The 25,789-nt window shown below is 46.6% G+C and overlaps 1 protein-coding gene across 1 annotated transcript; it reads right to left on the bottom strand.

The window, feature by feature from the left end:
* Positions 1-4,966: 4,966 nt before the first annotated feature.
* Positions 4,967-19,282, bottom strand: LOC121298976 (prefoldin subunit 6-like). Its single transcript, XM_041226382.1, has 4 exons — positions 19,226-19,282; positions 12,241-12,248; positions 5,785-5,901; positions 4,967-5,587 (listed from the first exon to the last, which is right to left on the bottom strand). Exons 1-4 carry the CDS (start codon positions 19,280-19,282, stop codon positions 5,467-5,469), a joined length of 303 nt encoding a protein of 100 aa, XP_041082316.1. The 3' UTR covers positions 4,967-5,466.
* Positions 19,283-25,789: the final 6,507 nt, after the last annotated feature.

The following is a 25,789-nucleotide window of genomic DNA, read 5'->3' as shown; positions in this document are numbered from 1 at the left end:
TTTGCCACTGATCAACACAAAAAAGTCCATAATGTCAAAACGAATTGATTGCGTAAGTATTCACCTCCTTGAGTCAATATTTGGTAGAGGCACCTTTGTAGCAATTACAGCCATGAGTCTATTTGGATAAGTCTCTACCGGCTTTGCACATCTGGACACTACAACTTTTGCCCATTCTTCTTGGAAAAATTGCTCAAGCTCTGTCAAGTTGGGACCTTTAGTGAACAGCAATTTTCAACTCTTTCTCCACATTCTCAATTGGATTGAGGTCTGGGCTTTCACTGGGCCACTCCAGTACATTGACCTTTTTGTTTTTAAGCCACTCTAGTTGGCTTTGGTTGTATGTTTGGGGGTCATTGTCCTGATAGAAGATGAATCTTCTTCCAATTCCTAGGTCTCTTGTAGACATAAGCATGTTTACCTCCATTATTTCTTTGTACTTTGCTGCATCCATTTTGCCCTCTATCTGCACAAGCTTTCCAGGCCCTGATGCAGAGAATCATCCGCATAGTATGATGCTGCCACCACCGCTTCACGGTAGGGATGATGTGCGGTGTTAGGCTTGTGCCAAACATAGCCCTTAGTTTTGAGGCCAAAAAGCTCTATTTTGGTCTCATCAGACCATAGAATTCTTCCACTTCTTCTCACAGTCTCCCACATGCCTTCTGAGAGATTTGATGTGAGTTTTTTTCAACAATGGCTTGCTTTTTGCCACTCTCCCATAAAGGCCAGTTTTGTGAAGCACCCAGGCTATTGTTGCCATATGCACAGTGTCTCCCAGCTCAGCCGTGGAAGAATGTAACTACTTTAGAGGCCATAGGCCTCCCTGACTAGTGCCCTTCTCGCCCGGATACTCAATTTTTGAGGACGGCCTGTTCTAGACAGATTCACAGTTGTGCCATATTCTCTCCATTTCTTAATAATTGACTTTACTGTGTTCCGGGGGACATTCAATGCCTTGAAAATGTTCTTATATCCTACTCCTGATTGGTGCTTTTGAAGAACCTTATTCTGGATTTGCTTTGAATGTTTCTTTGTCTTCATGATCTAGTTTTTGTTAGGAAATGTACTAACCAACTGTGGGGCCTCCCAGAGACAGGTGTATTTAACCTGAAATCATGTGAAACACCTTAATTGCACACAGGTGGACTCCATTCAACTATTTGTGTGACTTCTAAAGACAATTGGTCGCACCAGAGCTTATTTAGGTGTGTCATAGCAAAAGGGGTGAATACTTATGCAATCAATTATTTTCTGTTTTATATTTGTAATTAATTTAGAACAATTTGTGGATTTTATTTTTCACTTTGACATTAAGTACTTTTTTGTGTTGATCAGTGGCAAAAACTCCTAATTAAATCCATTTTGGTTCAATGCTGTAGCACAATAAAATGTGGAAAAGTCCAAGGGGGGGTTGTGGCAAAGTGGCTGGTGATTGTGAACAGGTGTAGAAGTGATGCAGTGCAGATGAAATCACAAACAATTGTAATTCGGTAGGAAAGTGGTTTTAATTATAATCTGGGTCTGGCGATCAAATAATAAATCCCGGCAACACACAACGATGTGTATTGCACGGAGATAACAACAGGGTTACAGTCCCAAACAATAATCACAGACATATCTACCCCACAATAATACGGCACATGGTCACCTGTCCTGGGTGTGTGTGGTTGTGCTCGTGATGGGTGATAAACAATGCTATTTCATGAATATTGGTGCTGTGATGATCCAGCCTGTGCTGGCCCAAGGCGACAGCTCCAGATACGTGTTAGCTGTCCGGTGGTTCAATAAACACAGACAGTTACTAACAGACAATACAAACAAACACAACACTCATGAATATTCCTTTATGTTCTCTGGCAGTCACTACTGCAGCTCTCTCAGTCCTTCCCGGTTAAAGCGCAAACCCAAGTGAAGGAAAAGATTAGCGTTTCTCTGGCCCATTTTATGCTACCCCGCATGATCCCTTGGTAAACGATTCCAGCTGCGTCTATTGCTTGCAGCTGCTACCTCGGTTATCTTCCGGGTCAATATGTTCCCGCAACAGAGTCTCGCTTCCATCCAGGCTGACCGACTTCCCGACCTTGGAAACAAACTGTCAGGCCAGCCCGTCCAGATACTTCTCCTTTCGCTATTTAGCACCCTCACAGGTCGAGAGGGAGATTTACAACCAGAACTCATTGTATTTCTGTCACAGGCGAAAACTCTTGAGAGGCAGAGTACATATTTTTGTTTATTTGACAGGCCACTCGCTACTTAAGCTGCCGAAAAAGGAAGACTTTTTAGCCTCCACCTCACTTAATAGAACCTCAATCTCACTGTCTGTAAAACTGCATTGCTTGGTTTTCCATAGCTGTGCACCTGCCATTGCTGCTTAGAACGTTTTCTTATTCTCTTTAGAATGTTCATTGTCACTTTGAAATATGCCACTATTTATGCACCATATAAGGCTAATTGAGGGTGGGAAATTGAAGCGTGCGCAATTGCGCATATTTATAGGATAAGTGTGATTTATCAGCGAAACCGTGCGTAGATGTCGCGTACGCCAATTTGATAAATCCCAAGTTTATGACGTAATTACCAATACATGGTACACAATACCAACAGGCCTAGCAGCACAAATTCCATAACGTTAGCGAGCTACAGTCACTACCACACATAAAGAAAATGATAGTTTCTGACAAAAGCTCTTAAACATGTATTCGACTTCCCAAAGTGAGCTTAAATTTAAAAAGCTCTCATACAGTGACTAAAAGTGAACTTTAATACTTCCCTTTGAGCTTTAGAAAAGTATCCGTTATATGGGAACAAAAACAAAACAGGAACAGAGGCTTGAGTTGAGCATAACATACATCTCAGCTGCACCAGTCAACTGAATTCAAATTGATAAAAATTAAATGTAGGTACTTACTGGTGCTGTGACAGGGTCTTGCTCGTGTCACGTGTGTGGGTAGCCGCTGATTAAGCATACAGAGAAACAAAGGACATGGAGTTGAAAATGCCAGCACAGACGCGCAGGATTTATTAACAAAAACAGAAACGAAAGTAAATAAAGGTGGTCATGTGACATTACAAGCGATGGTAACGCACAGAGGACTAATACAGCAAGGTGTACAAAAATGCAAAACAAAACAGTACAAAAACTACAAAAAGGTGCTGTAAAAACGACTAGAGCTACTCCCGTAAACAGGAGGTCCCGCTGGAATCCAATTCTCTTTATACTCTAGGCTGTTGTTGCCTGAAACTAAACTCCGTTCCTATCCCAACCCGGTATACACACGACCACCAGCGGTTGCAGTTTCTTCTTGCGTGAATGCTGGAATCCTGACCCTGGTTAACCCATGCAGTAGTCTGAAGTCTCCAGTGGGATTCCAGATCTCCGTAGAAACGAGTCTCATGGCCTTGCAGCAGCCCCGAGCCATCTCCCACGATGTTTATAAACTGATGTACACTCGGTCAAGACCCACCCACCTGCTGATTGAGGACCAACACAGCTAATCACTTGCTGTCCTTCCCCTCAACCAAGCCTAGCAGGCAGCAAGTCTCAATCTGTAAACAATAATTCAATTACACAAATCAACTCAATAAACCCACTCCCACACACAAATTACACCAACACTAATTACCCATTGAGCAGGGCAATTGCACTGCAACAGGAGCATTTGTTGATTGCTGGTTCGTTTTCTTTTTACTAAATTTGTCGGGACATAGCCAATGATTAGACTCAAATATAGCTCTGGTTTACTGCAAAGTTGGCTAAACATTCTGTATTATTTGTTAGCAGACGCCCTTATCCAGGACGACTTACAATTGTTACAAGATATCACATTATCTTGTACATACAATTACCCATTTATACAGTTGGGTTTTTACTGGAGCAATCTAGGTAAAGTACCTTGCTCAAACCTTGCTCAAACCTAAGATTGAACCCACAACCCTCCAGTCAGGAGTCCACAGCCCTAACCACTACTCCACATAGCTGCCCTGTGTAGGTAATTAGACAGCTAACTGCAAATATATAAAAAAAAAAAAAAAAAACTAAACAGCAGCTGCAGAAGCTGGTTGCTTGCATGAAAGAAAAGTTCCTGTATGTTTGCTGCCGACACGCTTAATTTCGATACCATAATATCGAAGACGTAACATCTCATATCTCAGCCGTCCAATCACCGATCTTTTTTTTTTCATAACCATGACAACAATACGGGGGGTGGGGGGGTGAGGATGAGCTAGACTTGCCGCAGTGGATTACATTCTGATAGTTTTGGTATGAAATGTTTTTAATTGTCAATCGCTCCATAATTGGGTGGGCCCATGAGCAAAATCGGTGGGACCAAGCCCCTCAGGCCCAAGTGTGGCACCACCCGTTTGGTTACCCCTGCTTGGAGGTTTGCAGCAGACATTATATTAACAGCCCATGAAGTATAAATTAAATTTTTCTTTGAACAAAAAATCAGAACACGAGCTGTATTTGTGTAATATGTTCTAAATCGATATGTCTTCATAGAATTTGTTTTTAATTCTCGATACCAAATATACTAAGGCAGTGGTTCCCAGCCCTGGTCCCGGGGACCTTGTGTCTGCTGGTTTTCATTCCAACTGAGCTCTCAGTCACTGAACTAGACCCTTCTATGGGGCATTACAAGGGTCAAAATTAAATCTTTAATTTTTAAATTAATTTGTCAATTTATAATTTCAAAATAATTTAATTGAATAAGTCATTTACTGTTTGCCAATTGATCTTTCAATTTCATTTGGCAAACAAAGGCTTCTTTAAAGCTCATCTACCACATGAGGGGGCGGATTTTGTCCCCACGAAGTAACCAATCAATCGTACGAGGGGTGGGTTCAATCGACTGTGCAGTCATTGCGAAGCAAGACTCGTTCATAACCAGATAATTAACCTTGTAAATGTTTTTAATGTAAAAACAATTCTAACAATACAACTTCAGACACTGAGATATGCAGAATGTTTTTGTTTTATTTTGCAGCGATACAGAAATACAAAGTAACATGAAATAAGATCTTGAACAGAGTGCAGCAAGCAGCACTGACATCATCGTCATCATCCCATTGGCCATCAATTAGACAAGTCCTTCTGAGAGTTACACAACAAAACAAGAGCTAATAAAAAGAACAGATTCCTAAAGGCCACACAAATTAATTCAGTGTGTGTCTCTCAGTCTGTGTGTGTGTCAGTCTCTCAGTCTGTGTATGTTTGTCACGGTGTCTCTCGGTCTGTGTGTGTGTGTGTGTGTGTTTCATCTGTCACTGTGTCACAGTCTGCACGTTTGCCACTATATCTCAGTCTATGTGTTTGTCACTGTGTCGCAGTCTGTGTATGTTTGTCACTGTGTCTCTCAGTCTATGTATGTTTGTCAAGGTGTGTCTCAGTCTGTGTGTGTTTGTCACTGTGTCTCTGTCTCAATGTGTCTCTGTCTCAATGTCTCGTGTGATGGTTGTCTGGCTCTAGACCTTGACAGGTACTTTCCCCTGGCTCTTCTGGTACTCATGCTGCAGGCCGGCCAGAACCTCGCGATGCCGCTCCGATCGCTTCTCCATCTCTTTCATCTGAGTCTCATACTGCTTACTGTGGAGACATACAGGCAGACAGGGTCAGAGACACACACAGGGTCAGAGAGTCAGACGCACAAGGTCAGAGAGACAGACACATATGGTCACAGACGCACACAAGCAGAGAGACATAGACACACAGGGTCAGAGAGACACACGAGCAGAGAGACAGACACACAGGGTCAGAGACAGACCTCCTCCACCTCCTCTCACATCTCTCCGTTGATGTTCTCCAGTCTCTTCCCCACAGTCCCCTTGGCCTCCTCCAGGTCTTGTTTGACCAGCACGGATCCGATGAGCTTGTACACCAGGTTTTGAGAGACCAGCAGAATTTAAATTTCCACTCAGTAATCAGTGATATAGAAACAACAGGTGTGAAAATGTTGTGTGACTAGTTTGCTCTTTAAATCAGGTATCTAGACAACTTCTAAAAAGCCTCCTGCATGTGACAATTTGTGCCTGTGTGTTCCTTTTCTCTTACCAAGGCTGTGTGGTCCAGTGGTTAAAGAAAACGGCTTGTAACCAGGACGGTGCCTGGTTCAAATCCTGGCTCACTCACTGACTCGCTGTGTGTTACCCTGAGCAAGTAACTTAACCTCCTTGTGCTCCGTCTTTCGGGTGAGATGTTGTTGTAAGTGACTCTGCAGCTGATGAATAGTTGACACACCCTAGTCTCTGTAAGTCACCTTGGATAAAGGAGTCTGCTAAATAAACAAATAATAATACTATTTTACTTTGATTGAGGTGTGGCCTATTTTGACAATGTTTCTATGTTTTCAATTCCAGTGGTTTGATTTCATATGAGCAATAGATATTTTACCGGCATGATAATTGTTGTCCTTGTTCACAACTGCTTTCCAATTTAATTGACCAACAAACAGCGACTTCAATTGAAGTGAATGTGTTGCCACTGGGAGCAGCTCATTTGAACAGAATGCTGCAGGTTAAAATTGTAATCAACGTGTTGGAATTGGTTAAAGCGAATGGGAATTAATTTAAAACAGGACTCGGAAGTGAAACAGGTCTTGACCTCAACCCTGGTCTCACATTACCAGCAGGGCAGTTCAGCTGTGCTTGTATAAGAACACATTCTTCTGAACGCAGATTTCCATTATATGAGAGTAGATGTTAAAACTTCATTCTGATTTGAACTCGGCTCTCACCAACTAAGATGTAGCTTTACAGTAAACTAATGTGATCCATCTGTACCTCCATCCACTTGCGTTTCTTTCCATCTGATGATGTAGATATCCTTCTGCCTGGTGTTGATGGCTGAAGTGTAATTCTAGCTCCAGGGATCAGCTTATTTTGCCTTCCCAGCGCATCAGCACACACAAGGCTGCGATGCTGGCTCCGGGGATCAACCACAGTGCAGTCTCCCCAGCGCATCAGCATGCAACCGTCTAGATTAAGCTAAGTAGGGTACATCTCTGGGGTCTTCAAATGGGCACCTTCCATCATCTGTGTTTCAACGTCTAGCCCATGACACCTCAAGAGGGCTCGACAGTGATTCTGGTGTCCCAGCATCACCCCCATCTGCCCCCCACTCAACTCAGCCCAGCTTACTTACCCATACATAGCGTTGCTTTCTTTCTACTGTGCTTGAGAACCCCAGCCAGAATCTTGCTGTCTCAACCACAGCCAGTTGCTGCTCCTTTCTGCTGTTTCAGATAAAGTTCTTTACTGTCCAATGCAACTCTTGGCCATTGAACCCGACATCTCTGAGAAACCGGGTTGTAGTGTGCCACAAATCCTTGACAACCCACCTTCACTGGGTAAACCTGGAATCTCCATCCTCGCTGTTCTGCTTCAGCAGCTAGTTGATCATACCAAAGTTTCTTCCTCTCATCTGCCTCATCCACAGCATCCTCCCATGGCACTGTTAACTCTACCATATGAACAAGGCGTGCTGATCCAGACCACAAGACAATGTCTGGTCGAAGGCTAGTGGTGGCAATCTCAGGTGGAAAAATAAGTCGTTGACCAACATCTGCCAGCATTTTCCAGTCTCTAGCAGCTTCCAGTTGTCCTGGGTGAGGCTTGATTTAACACCTTTTTTTGGTGGTTGCTCTCCTGGACGGAGGAATATTGTCTTCTGTGTGGAACTGGTGGCAACTTATTGGTCAGGTTATGCTTGTCTTCCAATGCTAAGGCCAAATATCGCAGCACCTGGTATGGCACCAAGTAAACCGCCCTTGGCTAAGGCCCACCTTACATCCTGTCAAAATATACCATAAATGTTGCAAGTGATGAACACAAAGGACATGAGGGAGCCTCACCCACCCAGAGGTTTAGTTTCTGTTGTGATGGGAGAACATCATATGTTGACCTGATGAGGAAACTGATCCTGCAGTGTTCCAATGTAGATAGGTCTTGCCAACCGATCTTGCTTTGTTCTCACTCTCCCATTTCATCCATTCTCCCTGCTTGGCCTGGGAAATTGCCTTTACACACCTCATCCTCTCCTCCTGATTTTGCACCTTGTTGACTACCAGCTTCCTCCACTGTTCTGGGGTAGACGTGTGCCATGTAGGAGGAGCTGAATTGAGACCAAGACCCCCTCTTCCATGCTGAACTTATCATCGAATCGAAGGGCAGCCTTAGCATCTTCCACACCTTTCTTTGCCGCCCACTTTCAACACAGGTGCTGCCTCCCTTACACATGTTGCGTGAATCTACTACTAAGGCCATTATACTTACAAATCCTGAAGAGGCTCCAATCCATCTTCAAATGCGCTGAATCAGCACTCTCCAACCCAGAAAGTCATTTTCACCGTCACTTTCACTATTATCCATCGTCTCCAAAACTTCAAAAAGACTGAATCGACTTCTTTTGGGATGCTTTGGAACACTGCTCGCCATTTCGTTCGATTTTATAAATTTTACAAATTGAAAAATGATCAGAAAACGGTAAGAAACCTTGATCCTATGTGCGTAACACTGCACACTCGCTTCCAAATATGTGTCTTGTTTACGTACGCACATCGATTACTCTTCAATGGATTAGGCTACAAACAAAGTCAAGGTATGAATGGAAAGCTTGTGACCTCCCCTACAACATGATCACCGAGATTTCACCATCAACAGATACATGCAAGGCCAGAGCAGCGAAACGCACAGCTAGTCGATCAGAGTTGTTTTTGAACCACAAGGTACTAGACACATTGCGAAGGGAATATCTCAGCGGTGAAATGGCGAATTCGAAAAATTCCTTCGCTGTTTGACGGTATGAAAACAACGTTTTTGATATTGAGTTGGTTTTTTTTGCTGCCTGCGGGACACAGGGGGCATAAGAGGTTAATGAATGAACGGAGAGTAAATGAAAGGTTTGTAACAAACAAAAAACACAGGACACGGCACTCGTTGCCAAAACAACAAGAAAAACAAAACAGACTAAACAGACAAACATGGTGAGCATATATTTAACTAATATTCTTATTATTATCACAATTATTATTTCCGTATCCTATCCCGTTCTCCATTCACCGAACACACAACCCCGAGTAGGTGAAAACATGCAGCTTTTATGCAGCTGTACCGAGACTCGATTGATAATCAAGTATTCAATTGTAGTCGCGGTACAACTGCACGTGAATTAATAAAGTGCAATTCCAACATTAACACACAACATATAACACAAAATGCACACAGGGGCAGGCACTTTGCCACATATACCCTCCCCCCCCCGTGCAAAGCACACATGGCCTCAATGGACACCTCCCCCCTTAAAATCCCCCAAATCTCGCTCAAAGTCCTGGGCCAAGAACAGGGACTTTAAGGGGCTGATGGGCTGCAATGCTGCCAGTAGCCAGGCTGCTACTGGCCATGCTGGCAGCAGACGTGCTAACAGTGGGGCAAATCTCTTCTCCCGCTGTACCACTGGTGGGTGGCAACCCCAAGCGATGTGGAGTGGCTGGCAACCCCAGGTGATGTGGAGCGGCTGGCAACCCAAGGCAATGCGGAGCAACAGGCCACCCCAGGCGATGCGGAGCAACAGGCCACCCCAGGCAATGCCAGGCAGGCAACCCCAGGCGATGCGGAGCAACAGGCAACCCCAGGCGATGCGGAGCAACAGGCCACCCCAGGCGATGCCAGGCAGGCATCCTTGGGCAAAGCGAGGCAGGGTGTCAGGACAAACTGTGGTGCGGATGTTGGCTCTCGCCACTGCGGCCGGGCGGTTCTTCCCTGTGCTTCCCTCAGCAGCCTATGCAAGGGCTGCTGAGGACAGCCAGCATTTATTCCTGGTCCTTCTGGTGCAAGGAGAGATAGCTCCTGCTCCTCTCCCCCTGATGGTGATGGAGGCAGAGGCAGCTCAAGCTCCTCTCCTTGTGATGGTGGGGGAAGTGTTACCAGCAGGCATTCATCCTCTGCTGGTGGGGGAAGTGATAAAAGCAGGCATTCATCCGCTGCTGGTGGAAAGGGACCCAGCAGGCATTCACCCTCTGCTGGTGGAGGTGGCGGAGGTAGAGGCAGCTCCTGCTACTCTGCTCCTGCTGGTGGAGGTGGTGGAGGCATGTAGTCTCCTGCCAGTGAAGGTGGCGGAGACGGGGACAGCTCCTGCTGCTCTGCTCCTGCCGATGGCGGTGGTGGAGGAGGTGTGTAGTCTCCTGGCGGCGGAGGTGGGAGCGCTGTGTAGTCTCTTGGCGGCAGAGGTGGGAGTGGTGTGTAGTCTACCCTTATTACAGGGGACTGGTGCGGCTCTCCCTCCCTTGCAGGGGACTGGTGCGGCTCTCCCTCACTTGCAGAGGACTGGTGTGGCTCTCCCTCCTGCTCTGGAGACAGTGGTGGGACCTCTCTCTCTGGCGCTGGCTCTGGAGGCAAAACCAGCAGGCATTCTTCCTCTGCTGGTGGAGATGGGAGCTGCAAGTAGTCTCCCTTCAGCCCATTGAGGATGCAGGTAGAAGTGGCTCCTCCCACTTGGAATACAACCTGCTGGGGCAGTCCCATATCGGCAGACAAGAAGTTAATCACCACAGCTGCCAGCTTCACAAAGGGCAATGGGTAGAAATGTTGTTCCCAGCGTTCCCCATCTTTGGCCCATAGCAGGTCAACAACCAGTGGGAGGTCCTCCCCGCTCCACTCCGGGTCCGACACCCAGTCCGGTATCTCTTCAGAGGACGGGGAAGGCTCTGTCTCCTCCCTCTTTGGCTCTAGTTCCTCCTCTTCATCCTTCAGACATTGCTGCCGCTTTCCTCTCCCGCTTCTTCTCCCCATTTCTTTATTTTTTTTATTTTCCCACACACAAAAAAAAATAACCGTCTTTTTTTTCCACCCAAAAAAACTGCGGTCCCTGCTCTGATCTGCTTCTAGGAGGTGCTGGTAGTCCCAGTTCTGACACCACGTGTCACAAAGACGGCCGGAGTGGGGTACATCAGACCATAAACAGGAACCAGGAAATAAACGACAGAGGGGTGGAGTTTGGTGGAGCTGAGCAAATAGTCTCGCTCAACATTTAATGAATGAACAGACAGTAAATAAAAGGTTTGTAACAAACAAAAAACACAGGACACGGCACTCGTCGCCAAAACAAAAAGACAAACAAAACGGACTAAACAGACAAACACAGTGAGCAGATATAACTACTATTCTTATTATTATCACAATTATTACCTCTGTCTCCTATCCCATTCTCCACTCACCAAACACACGACCCCGAGTGGGTGAAAACAAGTAGCTTTTATGCAGCTTTACCGAGACTCCATTGATAATCAATCATTCAATTGGAGTCGCAGTAGAACTGCACATGAATTAATAAAGTGCAATTCCCCGTGCTCATATATTACATTTTACTTGCACGTGAAGTGCTGTGCAATCCTTGTGCCTAAATACAAATATACAATTTAAACACTTGTGTCACACAGACCATTTTATATCCTGTGTACCAATGCCTATACACCAACATTAACACACAACATATAACACAAAATACACAAAGGGGTGGGCACTTTGCCACACAACCCAAGGGGCTTTTTCGACCTGAAAAAAGAAACAAGGACCAGGGGTCACAATTGGAGATAAGACAGAGGGGCATTCAGAACAGAAAACAGGAGGCACTTTTTACACAGAGAATCGTGAGGGTGTTGAACCAACTCCCCAGTAATGCTTTTGATCCTTCAAGAAGCTGCTTGATGAGATTCTGGGAGCAATAAGCTACTAAGAAACCAAACGAGCAAGATGTGCCAAATGGCCTCCTCTCGTTTGTAAACATTCTTATGTTCTTATATTCTTAATTACAGAGATGCTCCTTGATTTAGTGGGCTTGAATTGCATTTGTGCCATTCAATGTTATTGGTTAATTTGCCCAATAACTGATTAGTGCAGGCTACTGTTTTAGTCATGTCATCCAGGCATGCTCGAATTGGTGGTAGTCGCATTCCAGAAGCCAAGAGCTCTCCTCCCACTACCCATTTTGATGCCCTAATAATTACTTCCATTGCCATGGTAAAAGCCAGTGGAGAAATGGTACATCCTGCCATTTTTCCAACGTGTAGTTGTTTTCCTAACCATGTAGTGCTGAATTTTGAAGTTGAAAAACTAAATTGCAAATCTCCAAAGTAGGCTTTCACTAAATTTGTTATAGTCATCGGTACTCTGAAAAAATCAAATGCTGCCTAAAGAGCTTCATGTGGCACTGAACCATATGCATTAGCCAAATCCAGAAATGTCACATGGAGCTCCTTCCTCTCCTTTTTAGCTGATTGAATTTGTTGCCATATTACACTGATGTGTTCTAAGCATCCTGGGAAAATTGGAATGCCCGCTGCTCTGGCCCCTTTAGTTGATCTGAGTTTTAAGTCAATTCCATTTGGCCACTAGACAGCGCTGTTTACTGATAAGGTCTGTTGTTTGCTTAAGTTCCTATATCCTGTAAAGAAGAATCCTTGTTAGCAACGGTGAAAGTTGCTCTGTGGAGCAGCAGACATCATCGAACTCCATCCTTCTTGCAATTATTTGTAGAAACATTGTCTGTAAGTAAAATCAATAATAACATACTCATCTTTCAATTCATGATGATATTTTATATGGATGATCGTTTGCGTGATAGATTTACGTATTTTCTTGATAGTTGCATGGTCGGAGATATCTGTTCTATGTAATTGATTTTGCCATGTTTGGGGAATTATTTTGCATACGGCAGCATATTTCTGAGTTTATGATAATATTATACCATACCTAAAAATACATGCTGTGCTATTAAAGAGAATTAAGCATAGTATTCAGCATACCCATACTTACGGTTGTTTTCTTTATTTTATTTCAGTTTTACTCAGTTTCTAACACTGTACCTACAAACTGGTGGCAATAAAGCATCATTCAATACTACAGTTGCTGGAAAGAGTTTATCTATTTGTTAAGCTTAAGGGGACTCTTTTGCGAGGGCAGAATACCCGCTTTTTGTACTGAAGTGTCAATGAAGCAGTTCTTTAATAGGTAAGATGACAATCTCTGAGCAATAATGCTGAAGAAAATCTTGCCTTCTATGTTCAATAGGGAAATAGGGCGAAACTGAGTGATGCTTGTAGAATCTTTTTCTTTTGGTATAAAGACTCCACCAGCTCAGTGCCATGCTCTCAGTACAACCTGTTTTTCCCATGCCACTTTCATCAATTTCCAAAGGATTCGTAGAACTCCAGAAGCACTCTTGTTCACTCTGTACGGAACTCCATTAGGCCCTGGAGATGATGATGCCCTTGCTTTTTTCACAGGTTGCTCTACTTCTTTCCACTTAGGTGCACAGTCCTCCATTTGGTATTCTGGTGGACGGATAGGTGGGATGTCTGAAAGAATTGATATATACCCCGTTCACACTTACGAAGCCGGCCTCAAATTTCCGTTCACAGTTGAGGTTTTAGGGGGCCTGAGTGCGTTCACATATGTGGCTGAAAAGGAAGCCTAAATTACGGCGAAGTGCTTTTCGGGAATGTAAACAGCAACGTAAACACTGCATTCCCGTAAGTCAACATAAGAGATTGAGCTGGGAAATTTGCAAAAGTAAAGGCCGTCTTATTTTTTGCAACACTGTTGGTACTGTACTTACTGCATAAGATACGATAAAGGCGTGTGTTGACAGTGCAGTCGGTTACTGTGGAAAGAAGCGATCGTGTTGTATCATGCGTAAATGCAGCAAACAAGGACATGTACATTACATTAGTCACAATACAGATTATTATATTAATGATGACTGAATATGCAACGTCATATGCATTATTTATCAATATTGAGATTTACAACAATCTGAAATTATTTTTATACATATATACACACACACACACACACACACACACACACACACACACACACACACACACACACACACACACACACACACACACACACACACACACACACACACACACACACACACACACAATTTGGTGCCGCAGCGTTTATTTTAAATTGATCAAAATGACAACGGCAATTAAAAGAGGGTGGCCTTTATTCCAAGGCGACGTTTATTAATAATGCTACAATTTTCAAATGCTGCAATATTTTATTACATGACTTGACAGTTTAGAAATATCGCTGTTGCTTATTTTCTGTAATACGGTAGCCTACGTGTGTAGCAGCGTGTGTGGCTAACCTACTTTGACTACAATACATTTATCAGTGACAGTTACTGAGAGCCTATTAGATTGGAGTTGGAAGGTCAGGGGAGTACTGTATCAGCGAATCAGGAGTGTATATTGGTTGTTAAGGGGTGGGGCAATGCTGTTGTGGCAGTTAAAACCAACAGCGTGACGTAGATGTTTTTCTGCACAATTACCTCAGAATATCAGTTTGATTTCCGCAATAACTACAATATATCCTACTCAATTTTTTTTTTTCTCACTGGAACTTGCTTGTTTGTAATATCTGTGCAAGAGAAACCAAAACTAAATCTTCTCATAGATAGTAAGCACATTGTTTTTATTTGCACGGGATTAAGTATGGGAATTACAATTGAACTAAAAACAACAAAACCACCTATAAAAACTTCAGAAGGACTGCTGTTCTGTACGTAGTTTATCTTTCTTTCAGAACTGTACCACCATAAAATAAAATGTGCTTACTATGTGTGTGTACATTAGTTTGTAATTTACATCTCAGACTGAGGCTCCCGTCTCTTCAGGGGCGTTACATGTATAGTCAGTGTTGCGGGTTTATTTACAGTGTGTGTTTTTTTAGTAGGGGGAGAAAAAAAAAAAACCTTAATGTTTCTTTATGATAACAGCATTTATTTGAGGGCAGCCTCTTTTATAAAGCTGATATATGACTGCAGCGTCAACAACAATACAGCGAATAAGGGGTGGGGCTTGGCTGGAGATACAGTACTGAGTGTGCTTTTGTGATTCAATGACTTTTACTCTGAAGAAAAATTTAAAAACAGCGCATGTAAAATAAACAGTACATGTGAAAATACATTGGACCTGATGTGCCTGACAAGCGCTGAATAAATGGACCGCTAAGGGTTAATTTCTGCATCGTCCCAGTTGCTACCTCTTAAAAGCGACATTGTTTGATCTACTACGCTCGACCTAGTAGGGGAGTGGTTTGAGCTACGTCACTGCATTGGCACAATAAGGCCGGCCCAGGGCCTGCTTTGGGTTCACACATACAGACAGGCCGCCCCTGAGGCAGCATTGCCTACTTTAGGCCGCATCAAAAAGCTGGTTAACTTTCACCCAGCCCAGAGCCGCCTTTTCATTTTTGAGCATTCACACGAGATAAGGAGGCCCTGGGCTGGCCTAAACCGCAAGTGTTAACGGGGTGTTAAAAATGGATTGAATCGCAACCCACTTGCGGAGCTGCTGGAGGCTCTGGAACACAGATGGGATGTAGAGGAGATAAGGAGGGAAGAATGCTTCATTGAGCGGGTAGGGCTGGCAATGTCCACAGCGTCAGCTCCTACCGCAACACCCGTTATGTTGGCACCAAAGGCTCAGGAGATGAAGATGTCAGTGAAGGACGACCCAGAGGCGTACTTGAGGCATTTGAATGGCTGGCTACCACTGCGGCTTGGCCGAGGGAGTTCTGAGCAAGCCAGCTGGGACCCTGCCTGATTGGGGAAGCTCAGGCAGCCTACCAGGCTATGAGTGACTTCAACACCGCCAACTACAACCTGGTTAAACAGGCCATCCTTCGCCGCCTCAACATAATGGCAGAAACATGCCCCAGGGTGGTCGCAGAGCGGTTGTGTGACCACATGGTGCACTGGCTGACCCCGGAAAATAAGACCTTGGCACAGATGGGGGAGGCAATAGTGGTGGAGCAGTTCTGCCATGTGGTCGGCGCCGATACTCAGGTGTGGATACGGCGCCACAACCCCGACACCCTTGAGGAGGCCGTGCAGTTGTCGGAAAACTTTGAGGACTCCCTAGCTTCTGCCTGGGTGGAGATACTGTTGGCTCCTACCTTCGGAGCAGCCAATCCCTACCTCTCTCTCTCCTCCAACACCACCCCCACCATCCGTCCCGGGACCCAGACCTCGGAGACCGCCGACCCCAATGGGCCCCCTTGCCTCCCCCCTGTGGAGAGCAATGTTGGCCCCCAGCAGGGGTACATGTGCTGCCCCTGCCCCGTTGCCATACCAGCAGTGGGACAGATTCTTAACCCCTGTTCCCTCTGTCCCACTGATTTGTTTTAGGTGCCACCAACCAGGACATATGGCCAGGTCATGCTCCGCTGCCATGGAGTGTGACGTGGCCGCTTGTAATTGGGCAACTGAAATAGGTAAGCGGGGGGAAAATGGTTGGGAGGGTCCTTGTATGATCGATGTGGTTTTAGGTAATGTGAAAACCTGCGCATTAGTGGACACAGGTTGTGAACAACCTTAATTTGGACAGCTCTCCTGGGCGGTGTGTTGTGGCGGCCACAAGGTCAGGTGGCCATGGAGACACGGTGGCATACCCCCCTCTAGAAGTATACTTAGCGGTATAACCGATAAAACGCCACCTCGTAGTAGGGGTGGTGGAAAGGTTGTCACACCCAGTTATTCTGGGCCAAGACTGGCCAAAATTCCAAGAATTGATGCAAATAATGGCAGTCTCAGCCACACGCATAAACGTGGCAGAAAAAAAGGAACGGATTGGTGATGTGTTTCCTTTTCATACTGAAATGTTTTCTTTCTGTCCTACAAACACAAACACAGAGAATTGTGAGGGTCTGGAATCAACTTCCCAGTAATGTTGTTGAAGCTGACACCCTGGGATCCTTCAAGAAGCTGCTTGATGAGATTTTGGGATCAATAAGCTACTAACAACCAAACGAGCAAGATGGGCCGAATGGCCTCCTCTCGTTTGTAAACTTTCTTATGTTCTTATGTTCTTAAATAAGGAGAGACGGACCGCGAAATGGGAGGGAGCGTCTTTGAGACAAGGCTGGGGTCTGGTGGGAGAGTGCTGCAATGGTAACAAATGCCAGTCGAAGGGAATGGGAACGCAGTGCGACCGAGAGAGCGAGGTTACTGGGCCGACTAGGGCAGAGGTTATTCCAGCCCCTCTCAATGTACCGGACCTGTGGTACTCAAGCGCGGACATAGTGTGGTGCCAACATAATGACCCGTCACTGGTGCACGCTTGGGGGCAGGTCTGGTCTACTGAAGGTAAGGATGTTGATGGCGCTGGGGCGCTAATATATCCACATTTCAGTATCAAGGGGCAATTACTGTATAGGGTAAACCTAGCCGCAGGCACAGGACAGCCTGTAACACAACTGTTGGTTCTCCCATCTTGTCGGACCGAGATCATGAGGCTGGCGTATGACATCCCTTCTGCGGGGCACCTCGGAGCAGAGAAGTCGAGGGAACGGATATTGGCTCGATTCTATTGGGTAGGTCTTCATACTGATGTGACGGGATATATAGCCATATGCACAGACTGCCATCGAGAAGCGCCGGGTCGAGTGCACCCTGCCCTTTTGGTTCCACTGCCGATTATTTCCACCCCCTTTGAACGCAAATTGCAATGGACATAGTGGGCCCTTTGCTACCTTCTGACTCTGGGTATACGCATACATTTGTAGTGATAGATTATCCAACGTGATACCCAGAGGCAGTTCCATTGAGATCCACTAGCGCATAATGAACATTAAATTTATCATGCAAATTTATTAAAGCCCTGGCAGGGGCAGGGTTAGGTGCTGTCTTGTCCCAAAAGGTACCTGGAGTAGAACACCCGATACTGTACATCAGCAAAAAGATGTTACTCCGGGAACGCAACTACTCCGTAGTAAAAAAGGAGTGTTTCGCCATTAAAAGGGCTACTCACCCTTTACGTTAGTACCTGCTGGGTCACTCGTTTGATCTTGTCACAGACCACGCCCCACTCAAGTGGTTAAGCACGATGAAGGACAGCAATGCCCAAATAACTCTGTGGTATCTGGCACTGCAGCCCTTCATGTACCATATGGTTATGGTTAAAATGCAGATTATTTTTTCCGGGAGGGGGGGAGTAATGGGAAAGGTAGATTCAGCGGAGCGTACCTTTGGCTCCACTCTGAGCGGTGGGATATGTGACAGAAATACTGGTTGTAAATCTCCCTCTCAACCTGTGAGGGTGCTAAATAGCGAAAGGAAAAGTATCTGGACGGGCTGGCCTGACAGTTCATTTCCAAGGTGGGAAGTCGGTCAGCCTGGATGGAAGCGAAACTCTGTTGCAGGAGCGTACTGACCCGGAAGGTAAATAAGGCAGCAGATGCAAGCTATAGATGCAGCTGGAATCGTTTACCAAGGTATCATGTAGGGTAGCATAAAAGGGGCCAGAGAAGCGCTAATCTTTTCCTTCGATTGGGTTGTATACGTAAACCTGGAAGGACTGAGAGCTGCACTAGAAACTGTTGAGGAATATTCATGAGTTTATTTGTTTTGAGCGTTAGTAATTGTCTTGTTTATTGTATCACTAGATGGCTAAATACATTCCAGAGCTGTCGCTTTTAGGACAGCACAAGCTGGAACTGCACTGCACGAACCGTCACCAAATAACCTGTTATCACCCACCACGAGCACTACTACACGCACCCGGGTGACACTGGTGACTGTGTTTTAGTATTGTGGGGCGGATAACGTTTATTGTTTGGGACTGTAAACCTGTTTGTTTGGCTCAGCGCATTACACATTGTTGTGTATTACCGGAGAGTTTTTCTTTTGTTGGTCACCAGACCCGGATTATAATTAAAACCCTCGTTTCCTACCGGATTCCAATTGTTTGTGATTTCTTCTGCACTGCATCACCTCTACACCTGTTCACAATCACCGGCCAACTTGCCACACTTCTTTACAAATTTGAATGGCTCTTTATAAAAGTTAGTTCTCGCACGCTCTTTGTTTTTGTAGCGATTCCGTAGGCGTTTAGCTCTGTGCAATGTTACAAGCTTATCTTATGACCCTTTGTAACAGATTGACTTTGTTCTGCTCTTCTCCATTGCTTCCTCAGCTGCCTCCTTTCTCTAACTAAGCATTTAATAAGCTTGAGGGATCTGCTTCTTTTGCCTCCCCAGAACATCAGCATGCACAACGGCTGCAATGCTGGCTCCAGGGAATCAACCACAGTGCGTTCTCCCTAGCGCATCAGCTTGACAACCGTCTGGACTGAGCCAAGCAGGGTACATCAGTGTACAGGAATACATTAGGACAGACTGGATCGCCTGTTGCTAAATACTGAAGCGCTCTCAGGCTCACCTCTTTCACAATGTTGTTTTCTGTCAGCTGAGCTTCGTGCTCAGACACACGCAACATATAACAGATAATATACACAGGGGCGGGCACTTTGTCACATATACCCCCCCTGTGCAAAGCACACATGGCCTCAATGGCCATCTCCCCCCTTAAAAGCCCAAAAGTCCAGCACAAAGTCCTGGGCCAGGACCGGAGGCTTCAAGGGGCCCACAGGTCGTAAGGCTGTCAGCAGCAATGCTGACAGCGGGGTGGCATACTCCTGCCAGGGTAGTCCTGGTAGCGGAAAGGCTGCTTGGGGGGTGGTCTCCTGACCTCCCCCCTTCTTCAGAGCCGGACGCTCCCCTTGGTGGGGCTCCGACCACAGTACTTCCGGCAGCAAAGAAGCTGCAGTGGGAGCAAGTCTCCTGACCTCCCCCACGACCTCCGGCAGCGAAACTGCTGCTGGGGTTGGTGGTCTCCAGACCTCCTCCCCCTTCTTCGTGGCCCACAGCTCCCCTTGGTGGGGTTCCGGCCACAGTACTTCCTGCTGCGATGCGGAGCGGCGGGCAACCCCAGGCGATGCGGAGCGGCGGGCAACCCCAGGCGATGCGGAGCGGCGGGCAACCCCAGGCGATGCGGAGCGGCGGGCAACCCCAGGCGATGCGGAGCGGCGGGCAACCCCAGGCGATGCGGAGCGACGGGCCCCCCAGGCGATGCGGAGCGGCGGGCAACCCCAGGCGATGCGGAGCGGCTGGCAACCCCAGGCGATGCGGAGCGGCGGGCAACCCCAGGCGATGCTGAGCGGCGGGCAACCCCAGGCGATGCTGAGCGGCGGGCAACCCCAGGCGATGCTGAGCGGCGGGCAACCCCAGCCGATGCTGAGCGGCGGGCAACCCCAGGCGATGCGGAGCGACAGGCAACCCCAGGAGATGCCTGGCAGGCATCCTTGGGTGAAGTGTGGCAGGCATCCTTGGGTGAAGCGAGACAGGGAGTCAGGGTGGGGTGCGGGTGTTGGCCGTCTTTTCAGCCACTGCGGCCGGGTGGTTCTTCCCCATGCTTCCCTCAGCAGCCTATGCAAGGGCTGCTTAGGAACGCCAGCATCCAGTCCTGTCCTTCTGGTGCAGGGAGAGGCAGCTCCTGCTCCTCTCCTCGTGATGGTGAGGGAAGTGATACCAGCAGCCATTCATCCTCTGCTGGTGGGGGAAGTGATACCAGCAGGCATTCACCCTCTGCTGGTGGGGGAAGTGATACCAGCAGGCATTCACCCTCTGCTGGTGGGGGAAGTGATACCAGCAGGCATTCCCCCTCTGCTGGTGGACAGGGACCCAGCAGGCATTCACCCGCTGCTGGTGGAGGAGGCAGAGGCAGCTCCTGCTGCTCTGCTCCTGCCGATGGAGGTGGCGGAGGCATGTAGTCTCCTGCCGGTGAAGGTGGCAGAGGCAGAGGCAGCTCCTACTGCTCTGCTCCTGCTAGTGAAGGTGGCAGAGGCAGAGGCAGCTCCTACTGCTCTGCTCCTGCTAGTGAAGGTGGTGAAGGCAGAGGTAGCTCCTGCTGCTCTGCTCCTGCCGGTGGAGGTGGGAACAGCGTGTAGACTCCTGGCGGCGGAGGTGGGAGCGGCGTATAGTCTACCCTTGTTTCAGGGGACTGGTCCGGCTCTCCCTCTCTTGCAGGGGACTGCAAGACACACAACCAAACACACAACCCTGAGTGAGTGATGACATATACCCCCCCCCCCCCACCCCACCCAACCCCCCCCCTTGTGCGTAGCACACATGGCCTCAATGGCCATCTCCCCCCTTAAAATCCCAAAAGTCTCGCTCACAGTCCTGGGCAACAAACAGGGACTTTAAGGGGTTTATGGGTGGCAATGTTACCAGTAGCCCGTCTGCTACTGGCAACACTGTCAGCAGACGCTCTGACAGCGGGACAGCAGTTTCTCCTCCCGCTGTAGTCTCCAGACCTCCCCCCCTTCTTCATAGTTCGGCAGCTCCCTCTTGTGGGGCTCCAGCCACGGTACTTCCTGCAGCGAAAATGCTGCCGTGACAGCAGGTCTCCTGACCTCCCCCACAATCTCCGGCAGCGAAACTGCTGCTGGGGTTGGAGGTCTCCAGACCTCCTCCCCCCTCTTCACAACCAGGCGATGGGGAGCAGTGCAAACCCAGGCGATGTGGAGCAGGCATCCTTGGGCGAAGCGAAGCTGGCATCCTTGGGCGGGGATGGATTTAGGACCAGTCGGGGTGCTGGGGTTGGCCACTCGGCAATAGCTGTGGCAGGGATGGCCCTATTTGCGGCTGGGCTGTTTTCTGCTGTGCTCCCCTCAGCAGACTATGCAGTGGTGGCTGAGGAATGCCAGAATCACGTCCTGGTCCTTCCTCTAGGGTTAGAGGGGGAAGCTGCAGGCAATCAACCTCTTGTGTGGTGGGAGAGGCAGCTCCTTCTGCTCTGCTTCTGGCAGTGGAGGCAGAGGCAGCTCCGGTTGCTTTGCTCCTGCCGGTGGAGTTGGTGGAGGCAGAGGTAGCTCCTGCTGCTCTGCTCCTGCCAGTGGAGGCAGCTCCTGCTGCTCTGCTCCTGCCAGTGGAGGAAGCAGAGGCAGTGTGTAGTCTCCTGGCGACGAAGGTGGGAGCAGCGTTTAGTCTCCTGGCGGCGAAGGTGGGAGCAGCGTGTAGTCTCCCCTTGTTGCAGGGGACTGGCGTGGCTCTCCCTCACTTGCAGCGGACTGGTGCGGCTCTCCCTCTATTGCAGGGGACTGGTGCAGCTCTCCCTCACTCACAGGGGGCTGGTGTGACACTCCCTCTCGCTCTGGAGACAGCAATGGGACCTCTCCCTCTGGCAGTGGAGAGGGGGACAGCGGGCATTCTTCCCCTGCTGGTGGAGATGGGGACAACTGCCTCTAGGGCAGTGTCCCGCTTCGTGTCCCGCTTCCTCACATTGCCCGCACCAGCTTGGTGGCACCTCGGAGCACCTCCTTTCCGCACCAGGTGCACCTGGCTCCTCTGGCTGCTGTTGGAGTTGCTGCTCTGGCGGTGGAAGAAGCAATCTACTACACCCTGCTGACTGTGGAGACCAAGGCGACCCCTACTACACCCGGCTGGTTGTGGAGACCAAGGCGACCCTTGCTCCTCCCTCTCCTGATGGACAGGGCAGAAGGCCACGTAGTGCTCACTTACGCAGATGGGGCATAGTTGGGGTAGCTGTCCGAGGGGGTACCAGGAACAGTTGGTGCTAGAATGCCCTGGCTCAGTGCAGCAGTAACACCTGGCTGGTGTTGTGGCTGCTGCCTTCTGCTGTTCTTTCCCATTTTTTTTTTTTCCCCCGCAAAACAAATTTGTCCCCCCCAGTATGCCTGGTCTGACGCTTGGAGGCACTGTTGTCCCAGTTCTGACACCACATGTGACAAGCAGGCTGTAGTGGTGACATCAAAAAATCACAGTACTGCCAGGTGAAATGTGAATTGCGCTGTTGCGCAGGTTTAATAAATTAACAAAATAAAAGGTTTAAACAAAAAACAGCACATTAGGCCAAATAAACAGACAAACAAAACTAATAGACATGAAACGAATACTGGACAAACAGACAACAAACACGGTGAGTCAAAGCAACTTATTTACTTTTTCCTTTGTTTAGTTTTAATTCTCTCCTCTCCACACCTGTTCTCCACTCACCGAACACACGACCCGAGTGAGTGAAACGTGCATCTATATATACTGTTGTGCCGGGATTCAATTACTAATTAATTATTCACTTGAATCCCAGCACATGAACTAATTTGTGCAACCCCGTGCTCACATACTATTAAATACTTTAAATGCATGTGAAGTGCAATTCCCGTGCCTAAATACAACTACATATTTTAAATCACTTGTGCTACACAGACCCATTTATATCCTGTGCACCAATACCTATTCACCAACATTAACACACCACACGCAACATAACACACCACACACAACATAACACACAAATACACACATTGGCAGGGCACATTGCCACATGGCATCATTTGTACCTCATTCCAATTCCAGTGTATTTCTAATGCTGTAATTTGTAATTCATTCCAATTCCAGTGTAATTTTAATTGAATCTTAGCACATATAATTGGTCCATTCCAGTTCAATTCTACCCTTTTCCAAGTTGAATCATTGCTGTGGTGTGTTTTACATTGGGAGACATTCTTCTTAGATTTTCAGCCACTTTCAGTGACCCCCTCTCCACTGCTGGGTAGAATTGAGAAAGCGTTCTCTAGTGTGTGCATGTGTGTGTATATTTGTGCCTGCGATCGCTGCTGGGTAGAATACAAACAGTAAGCAAGTTAATGTGTTCAGCTGTTATGGCACTTTTATTTTAATCACTGTATAATTATAACTGACCCTATGTCAGAAACTAACACAGTCAACAAGAAGAAGGAATGATATCGTACTGACAGACTGAACAGTGTTAGTTTAATTCAGTTTATGCACTTTCTACCCACACGGCCAGCACTGGTACTTCTCAATGCACTAAATGTAGTGAAGTAGCACAGACCCCGATAATGAATTATTGTAGTGTCAAACGGAAGAGGTTTGTGCGGCTCTGCAAATGTAATGTTATCTTTCAATAAATAATGCTATAAAACAACATGTAAATTATAGGCAACTGTATCTTCTGATAGACACTGTGGCGTCAGTGTGTCAACAATGCGATTCCCAGACAGAATACAGCCAGGACGAGAATTGCCTAATTACAATAAACACGTTAAGTTATAAAAACGTTATTTTTATTTTACTTTTTTATTTTTCCTGTTTTGTTACCTTTTTGGATTTGCTGGTATTTTTCGACCTCCGTTTGCAGTTTCTTTTGAATAACGTCTGCCATCTTCTAGCGCGGTGTTAAAACTTCTGATTATGACTGTAAACCTGTCAATACTGTAGTAAAAAATGAAGACTTCTCTGATTCCCGTTGTCTCTCTGCTGTCTGTTTCAAACGACTTCTCATCGACTCGTCTCGCCGCTGTGACCTGAAACCAACGTGTGTCGCAAGTAAGTGACTGTCACGAGTGAAAAGGGTGCCATCTTAATGAAGGGCAACGGCTTCTGTGCAGGGTAAAAATGCATTACAATTAGAGCCGCCATATTACTGAAGGACCTTCCACTACATATTATTAGGGCTTGAAGTTTTCGGGTTTTATTTTTGATCACATGACGTCCCTTTAAAGCGATGGTTGTAATTAAAACCTACGGAGACCATGCTTTGTACAGAAGTTATTATAAGACCCAAGCAGGAAATGGCTTATCCGGGTTTCTGGGACTGCCTGTCATGTACGGGACAGGTATTGGAGGTTTGTTTAGGGCACTATTTAGGAAGGCAGTGCCTTTTCTAAAGCAAGGGTTTGAAATTGTAAAACCGAATGTGAAATCAGCCGCTAGAAACATTGCCAAAGATGTGACGGGGCAGGTTACCAGCGCTGTAGTGAATAGGACTATGACACCCCAACAAGAAGGGTTATCAGAAGCGGAATCAAGAGAAAGAGAAATACGTCACATCACCCTCTCAGGGCCCCCCTTGGGCTTCTAAAAGAAGACCTGGTAAAGGCAAAAACATTCACAGAAGCAAAAGGGGGTCTAAGAAGCGGACCAAGTATAGACAGATCGGAGGTGACATTTTTTAACAATGGCATTTGTTCATGGATGTTCAGATGAATGTACAAAATCTGAACTGGATATCTTTCAGATGGTCCCTACTCAAACCAGCATCGAAAAAAAAGGATTCACATTGAAGTTCCACCGCTTACAGCTCTTTCGGAAAATGCCACTTTGGAATTTTACATATCTGGGAACGGTGAAGTTTATTTAGATTTAAATAACACGTTACTGTACCTGAACTATAAAATAATTAAAGACGACGGGGCAGACATAGCTACTGATGAACATGTGTCTTGTAAATTATCCCATAGCCTCTCTTTTTAGTCAAGTCGATATCACGGTGGGGGATCGTCTTGTCAGTCAATCAAACAACAGCTATCCCTACAGAGCTTTTATATAAGCTGTTCTTAATTACAGCGAAGATACTCTGAAAACGCAATTTTCAACAGGGCTGTTTTACAAAGACACCGCAGGACATCACGAAATAACAATGTTGACTGGAGCCAACAAAGGTTTTAAAAAATGGGCAGTTACACTTCTTCAAGTGGGAGTGGTTAACATGTAGAAAACAGAAAGTACTGATTAGAGGAGAAACCTCAGAATGGAGTGTGGTAACCAGTGGTGTACCACAGGGATCAGTATTAGGTCCTCTGCTATTCCTAATCTACATTCATGATTTAGATTCTGGTATAGTAAGCAAACTTGTTAAATTTGCAGACGACACAAAAATAGGAGGAGTGGCAAACACTGTTGCAGCAGCAAAGGTCATTCAAAATGATCTAGACAAGATTCAGAACTGGGCAGACACATGGCAAATGACATTTAATAGAGAAAAGTGTAACGTATTGCACGCAGGCAATAAAAATGTACATTATAAATATCATATGGGAGATACTGAAATTTGAGAAGGAATCTATGAAAAAGACCTAGGAGTTTTTGTTGATTCAGAAATGTCTTCATCTAGACAATG

The sequence above is a fragment of the Polyodon spathula genome, chromosome 24, assembly GCF_017654505.1.
Source record: "Polyodon spathula isolate WHYD16114869_AA chromosome 24, ASM1765450v1, whole genome shotgun sequence".
NCBI classification, from domain to species: Eukaryota; Metazoa; Chordata; class Actinopteri; order Acipenseriformes; family Polyodontidae; genus Polyodon; species Polyodon spathula.
Note: the sequence above shows the minus strand (reverse complement) of the source record. Positions and strands in the feature narration are given on the sequence as shown.